General features: G+C 37.2%; 1 protein-coding gene across 1 annotated transcript in view; it reads right to left on the minus strand.

Annotated features, from left to right (window-relative positions):
* The window catches only part of LOC149774732 (uncharacterized), a 91103-nt gene extending 83231 nt beyond the window's left edge, over positions 1–7872 (minus strand). Inside the window, exons 1-2 of the mRNA XM_089944993.1 lie at positions 7776–7872; positions 1166–1324 (exon numbers count right to left, since the gene is read on the minus strand). Coding sequence (XP_089801119.1) covers positions 1166–1235 — 70 coding nt within the window. The 5' untranslated portion in view covers positions 1236–1324; positions 7776–7872. The remainder of the gene's footprint in view (positions 1–1165; positions 1325–7775) is intronic.
* Between the last annotated feature and the right edge of the window lie 200 nt (positions 7873–8072).

Here is an 8072-nt window from a genome sequence, read left to right on the forward strand (position 1 = left end):
CTCCTGAGCATCGAACTTGCAATAACAAATGAGCACAGCTGGCTGTTTCCCAGTGACACGTGAACATGCATTTGGACCTATGTTGGTAAAACTGTGAGACAAATCATCGTCATCATTCACTTGCGCGCGCGATCGCCCACACATGATGAAAACATTTAAGTGTCAGTAGCAATTTTCATAGCTTTTTTGTTCAGATGACAAATTTATGCTCAGCGTGGTAGGCACACTTTGAATGAACAGGGCAAAATCCTGACTGAAAAATCAGATTTCTAACAAGTTTTCAATGAAGTCAAAATCTTTCAGGAGTGCACCTGTTACATACGTACAACGCAAATAGATCATTGGGTTTCACAAGAAACAACAATATGAAAATCAACAAACGAAAACAAAGCCCTCGTTGTATGAACTGATCTAGCCATGTAAGCCTTCGTTGTTTGACTTGAACTAGACATGTACGCAGTCGTTGTATGAAGTGATCTAGCCATGTAAGACCTAGTTGTATGAAGTGATCTAGCCATGTAAGGCCTCGTTGTATGAACTGATCTAGCCATGTAAGGCCTCGTTGTATGACTTGAACTAGCCATGTACGCAGTCGTTGTATGAAGTGATCTAGCCATGTAAGGCCTCGTTGTATGACTTGAACTAGCCATGTAAGCCTTCGTTGTATGACTTGAACTAGCCATGTACGCAGTCGTTGTATGAAGTGATCTAGCCATGTAAGGCCTCGTTGTATGACTTGAACTAGCCATGTAAGCCTTCGTTATATGACTTGAACTAGCCATGTACGCAGTCGTTGTATGAAGTGATCTAGCCATGTAATACCTAGTTGTATGAACTGATCTAGCCATGTAAGGCCTCGTTGTATGAACTGATCTAGCCATGTAAGGCCTCGTTGTATGACTTGAACTAGCCATGTACGCAGTTGTTGTATGAAGCGATCTAGCCATGTAAGCCCTCGTAATATCAAGCGGGATGTACAATGTATATACTATACACATGTAAAGCTAAAGCAGACATTATAAATTCGAATAATCAAATAATTGTATATCACAAGAGAAGTACAATGCCATAAATGAAATGAATGGGTAAAATGGCGCTTCACACAACGAGAATGATATTAGATAATCAAAGCCAAAAGGACATATATATATATAAAACCACTTACCGGCTTTCAGTGTCAGGGTCCCAAGGTCAAGCAGATTGGAGCTAATTTCTTTCTTTCCTCCGGTGGCCATGTTGTCACTACAAGAGTTTGTTGTTTAATGCTATTGATTCCAGGCGAAGAAAGTAGTCAACGTGACACAATGCTGACGTCTGGACTGGCCTGTAAAAGAGTTGCTCTACTTGTATCCGTGTCGCTTACGTAACCTACTTTTATATATATATATATATATATATATATATATATATATATATATATATATATATATATATATATATATATATATATATATATGTGTGTGTGTGTGTGTGTGTGTGTGTGTGTGTGCATATATATTAGTCTGTATGTAAAATTTAATGTCTGAAAACTCGCAAGTAATCGTTCCATGTAAAGAATTTTGAAAAAGATCAACAAAGGATGAGAAAGTGTGTTCAAGTAAATGTATTAATATAACAAAAAAGCATGCGAATCACCTGTCTAATTCAATCAGTGCAACAATTGATGAGAATAAGTTTAGCAGCTGGTGTATTTACGGTTTATAGACAAGTTACTGGCTGGTGTATATACTGTACATGGGTAGTTTAATAACTGTTGTATGTACTGTACATCGGTAGTTTAATAACTGTTGTATATGCTGTACATGGGTAGTTTAATAACTTTTGTATGTTCTGTACATCGGTAGTTAATAACTGTTGTATATAACGTACATTTGTCTTTTTGTGGCTGTTGCATACACCGTTTATGGGTAGATTTTTGGCTGTTCTATATACTGTACATATTAAGGATAGTGGCAGGTGTATACACTGTACATGGGTAGGTTAGTGGCAGGTGTATACACTGTACTTGGGTAGGTTAATAGCTGGTGTATATACTGAGCATGTGTAGGATAGTGGCAGGTGTATATACTGTACATAGGTGGGTTAGTAGCTGGTGTATACACTGTACATGGGTAGGTTAGTGGCTGATGTATATACAGTACATGGGTAGGTTAGTGGCTGGTTTATATACTGTACATGGGTAGGTTAGTAGCTGGTGTATACACTGTACTTGGGTAGGTTAGTAGCTGGTGTATACACTGTACATAGATAAGTTAGTTGCTGGTGTATATACTGTATATGAGTATGTTAGTAGGTAAGTGACTGGTGTGTGTATACTGTACATCGGTAGGTTAGTGGTGGATGTGGATGGTGTCGATGGAGAGGGTAATAATTTATGACAATACTGTGGATAAAGGAGGTTAGTGGTGGGTGTAAATACTGTAGATGGGGATTTATTGGTGGATTCGCAGATCCAAGATGTTCTTTTCACCTTTTGTTCAGTCTTCTTGTTTGGCCTGCTACACTCTTAGACTACACTCTACGCACGGTAGTTCTGGTGGTTACACTAGTACACGCTGACAGTATCGTCGATATTCTTCGACTACGTCGATGGGGAGGCTGTGAAGAATTTCCACATGTTTGCCACTATAACCCTGACCTCCACTATAACCCTGTCCACTATAACCCTGACCTCCACTATAACCCTGACCTCCACTATAACCCTGACCTCCACTATAACCCTGACCTCCTTGGGCCCAAATCGTAGGCTGGTCATTAGCTGCACGTATTAATCTATGGAACTGCTTCGGGTGACCTCCTCCCCTCTTCCTAACACAGCAGGCGAGACACGATCTTGATGGCTGGACAGCTGGGAGCCATTTCACGACGTCACGTAAGGTTTACTCATATAGTTTTCCTAAGTTGTAAATGTATTACAATCTTCAACTGTTTCGTAAGCGTGTTTCACAAAGATATCGGTAAAAACATTACGTCTAAGAAGTGCTATTTCGTGTGTTACACAAAGAACATTACGTCTTAGAAAAACTTTGCGTTAAGTTGTTCCTTTTATGCGAGGTAGATAATAAATCGGTAAAATATCAAAGGACACTTACAAAGGACGGCGACGAAGGCGATAACAAGAACAACAATAACAATACAATTAGCTCCCCCTCCTCAAATATCGGGCCAATCATGTCTGGAACAGTGGTCATTTTGAGTGAAATATATGTATTGTTTCTGATTCAATAAAATAATGTGCGCGTGATTGTGTATGTCCGTGTCTACAGCGATGAATATATAATTTTGCTGCCATCAAGCGCTGTTATATTTGCAACTCTCAGAGAGGCAGCACCATTCCTAGTGAACCCAAAATAATTCCATAAAAGCAGGTCCTTTAAAGGACTTCACGCCTTTAAACAAAATCAAAACTTTTAAGTAAGGCGTCTTTGTGCAAAATAAATACATGTTGTAAGTTTACACATCCATGTTTTCATATTTAAAAATACCCCCCTTCCCGATATTTCCAGCGTGGGCAGTGGCATTATCTGTCTAATGGGAAAACGTAACTCTATATGTCCGAATGAGAGAGAGAGAGAGAAAGCTGGGAGTAGAAGTCGGTAAATAAGAAAAAATCTAATTTGCTTGTTCAGGGGACAGCTAATCTATGCTTCTTTAGTTATGTGTATCTAATCGCTTTATTATATTTACCCGACTTCTTATTTATCTATATCTTATCACTTCATTATATTTACCCAACTTCTTTAGTTATCTATATCTAATGACGTCATTATATTTACCCGACTTCTTTAGTTATCTATATCTAATGACGTCATCATATTTACCCGACTTCTTTAGTTATCTGTATCTAATCACTTTATTATATTTACCCGACTTTTATTTTAAATCTCGATAATATATTTAGTAACAAGGGCAAGAACCATTCAACGGATACAAATAAAGTCTGCTAGTTTTCTTTCAGTAATAACTGGATAATATAATTAGATTTTCAGGTCATTACAATCGTCTTTTATTTTTATATTTTTTAAACATTTTTAAACTGTTAGAAATTGTACATTTAAAAAGTAAAACTTTGTTACCAAGTCTCAGCTTAAACCGCTCAAGGCAGAAAAAATGAAGTTAAAAGTCATTTTCTATTCGTATGTAGATGAGTTGATTGAATGTTCTGAAAATTCCATCAATTTTATTTTTAGTTAATTTTTGAAGGGGCCCAGAGTGGCCGGTTGGTCTCAAGGCCTCACTTTTAGTGACTACTGCCACCTCAACTCTGTCTACAAGGTACGAGTCTCGGCCAGTGTGAATAAGTGAGAAAGCTGCCAGTAGCTTCTCGTTGGTCTGTGGTTCTTACCGGCGGTTTTCCATGTATATATCATCAAATGGCTGCAATGTATAGAATATCGAGATAAGAAATGACGTTATCTCCAATACAAAAACAGCAACAACATATTTTAAAAGGCTTTGGATTAAATTGTATGAATCTAGATAAATAAATAAATAAGTTTAAGTAGCGCGTACACTCATCGTCCATCTCGATGCATATTACATCCGCTGAAAAGATAATCCTTTAATTCTCTGTATATAATATCATTTAGAGACCCATGCGTATGAACATCATTTCCATTGATTGTGTTTTTTGTTGTAGGGTTTAACACCATTTTACAGCACACGATATGCTATACAAGGGGACCAGTATTAATGGAGGAGGAAGAACCCGAAAAAACCTCAGAAAGAACCACCGACCCACGAGAAGCTACTAGCAAGCCTTCTCACATACCCACATTGGATGAATGCGAGACTAGAACCCACGCAGACAGAGGTGAGATGGGAGTGATCCGTAAAGGTAAGCGCTTTAGACCACTCGGCAACTCGGCGCTCTATTTAGAACATCATTTCCGTTGAAGACAACTTTACATAGTACACAATAAATTTTACTATATGTTCTCTACATTTATTTCTCAGTACTGACCTTTCCACTGTGTGACAATCAATGCAAATCATATGTTAATCTAAAATACCTTCAAAGGTGACTTCACGGTGAAGTTCTTGTCAAAGGTTGACCTGCTCTTTTTTTAGATGATTGACTGTCAACATAACAGCATGTAAATAGAACACATATTTCACTTCCGGATCATCACCAAGGCCTTATTACTCACTGTGCACTGTCGCCAAAATACATACAGACAACAACACCCTGAGCTCATATTATCAAGAAAAAACAGTTACCTTTAAATCCCTACCTAAAATGCATAAATAAAACTCTTCTATCACCACCAAAATGAGAGAGGAAAAAATATTCTAAAAATAGACTAGAACTACATTCGTGGGTACTGAACTGGAAGTATTAATTGTGATGTAATTCCAACTGCATATCAAGATCATATGCCATTGTAGAAATCTATTCAATAAACAAAGAGCCAAGAACTACTGTTTTGAGATGGCTCAGTGTCCTGATTAATAAAACAAAACAAGAATAAAAAAAGACCATTGAATTTAATTATAAAAATAGACATTAAATATACTTCTAATAACACATTCAAATCTGTTCAGGAATTACACATGAGACAGAGACAGAGAGAGAGAGAGAGAGAGAGAGAGAGAGAGTCCCGATATATATAAGCCTTGCGTTGCAAAACGTTTATGTCTCTTTACAATACATTTCAGTTATACTATATGCTTGGATTTCTCCTCAGCCAATTTCACTAGCTTCTTTTACTCGCTTCTGCATTAGACAAATACATAAACTGTTGCTGAAAGAATCATTTTCCATATAACTGATTTTCGAATCTATAACGTATTAATTAAACCGTATATTCCTAAAAATGAAATTTCTTGTAATCATAGAGAAACTGTTCTGTAATCTTAGATAAGCTGTCTTGTCATCATGGAAATCCTAATGATAGTAATGGTCGGACCAGGGAATTGTACATAAGCGTGTATCTAAGCTTCTGCTTGAAGTAGAGACTTGTACATTACACGTGTATGTAACTTTATGATTGGACGAAGCACTAATAAGTAGGTGTGTGTCTATTTGGTGAGTTAGTGGTGTGTGTAAATGCTGTGGATGGGGAGTTAGTGTTGCGTGTAGATATTCTGGCGTGTGTGTGTGTGTGTGATTTTTAACGTACCTTTACAAAAAATTCAGCCATATCACTATGATGTTTTCAGTGTGGCAGTTTATAGCGATGTCTAGCACTGGGGCATCATGCCGCAGACATATAGCATCATGTCCCGCCCAGCAACATTCCTGACACCAGGCTGACCAGTGCTAACACAAACCTCTTAATGCTGAGCGCCTAGCGAGGCAGCTGTTAGTAACATTTTTGTAAGTCTTTGGCATGACTCCGCCTGGGATCGAACCCACTACCTCACGCTTCAGAGACGGACATTCTAACCACTAGGCCACCGTAGTGGCTAGATATTTTGGAAGTGTTCGTGGTGAGTGTAAATGCTGTGCCGACCTATGTACCCTCGTGGTGAGTGTAAATTCTGTGCATGAGGGGTTAGTGTTGCGTGTAAATATTGTGGATGTGTTCGTGGTGAGTGTAAATGCTGTTTGATGTGGTATTAATATTGCGTCTAGATATTGTAGATATGTTCGTGATGAATGTAAATGTGTGGATGGGGGTTAGTGTTGCGTTTAGTTGTGAAGATTTTCGTGGTGAGTGTAAATGCTGTTTGTGGGGTGTTAGTAGTTGGTGCATATACTGTGGATATAATGTTTCTGTTGCGTGTATATATTATGGAGAGAGAGAGAGAGCAATTTTAGTCTGTCCGGAACAAAGAAAAGTGTTTGTACCGACCTATGTACCCTAAAAAATTTTCCAATGTAACTAGTACCACAATCATCACCTTCACAGGAAATGTGGTACAGGCGACATAGGTGTGAGTCAGCTGTCATTTAGTACGTAAACATCCGTCTTATTAAAAATGTAATACTTTCGAGACATCAAATGACCAAGCTATGAATGACTGTCACAGGAAACGACGTACACACGATAAAGGTATGAGTCAGCTGTTATTTAGTTAGTAAACATCTGACATACTAAAAATGTAAAATTGTTTGCACATTAAATGAACAAGTTATGAATTAGTGTGATTTTCTTTACATTCATACATTATAAACTTTCAACGCTCAACAAAAATAACAGAAGTATTAGCCACTCTACACATCACAAAATGACGACAAGCGTTAGTCACCGTTCACATCACAAAATGAATGCATGTTTTGGTCGCTAAATATATATATATATATATATATATATATATATATATATATATATATATATATATATATATATATATGCATGCAACAGCTGACGTGCCAGAAATTGCACAAGATCCGTTCAGTAAACTAAATGTGAAAAACTGTAAAACCCTAAATTAAATTACTTACGTAATCTATCTGCACATTTCTCTACGTTTTTAATGAACTAAATACTCGGCCAATTAGCATATTATTTTCCATAGCATTTCATATACTGACTTAATTTAAGTTGTTTCCAATATCATGTGATGTACTGCCTTTACGGGAGTAGTTTTCAATAGCGTTTCGTGTATTGATTCAGTAAGAGTTATTTTCAATGCATTACTTACTTAATGGGGGTTATTTTCAATACCATTTCACGTACTGTCTTATTGGGAGTTGTTTTCAATAGGATTTCATGTACCGACTCGCACAATTCACGCAACCGTGAATACAGGTGAATGAATAGGCAATCTTGTGGTGCTATACCAAACACATGAAGCTTTATACTAGTAGATATTATATTTATACTTACAGATTGTGTATAAATCCCTTAAATTGAATATAAATCCCTTGAAATGCAATTCTAAGTTAAACAGTATGTTCTCTCCTAGTACCCGATACTTGTGTCTCAATTGCCCAAACAAAGTCTTGTTGTTATATACAAAACCAGCCAATCCTTTCTGAGAACTTCTGACCTACTTAGCAACCAGGTAATGGATTACAAGTCGACCTTACCTGGTACGTTTTAAGCATGTTATATACAACAACACTGGTAACATGTATAGAACAGTCAAATTACGTTTGTTGTGATATGCACACTTCTGTCAAT

The sequence above is a fragment of the Sinohyriopsis cumingii genome, unplaced genomic scaffold, assembly GCF_028554795.1.
Source record: "Sinohyriopsis cumingii isolate HCF-2022 unplaced genomic scaffold, ASM2855479v2 utg000160l, whole genome shotgun sequence".
NCBI lineage: Eukaryota > Metazoa > Mollusca > Bivalvia > Unionida > Unionidae > Sinohyriopsis > Sinohyriopsis cumingii.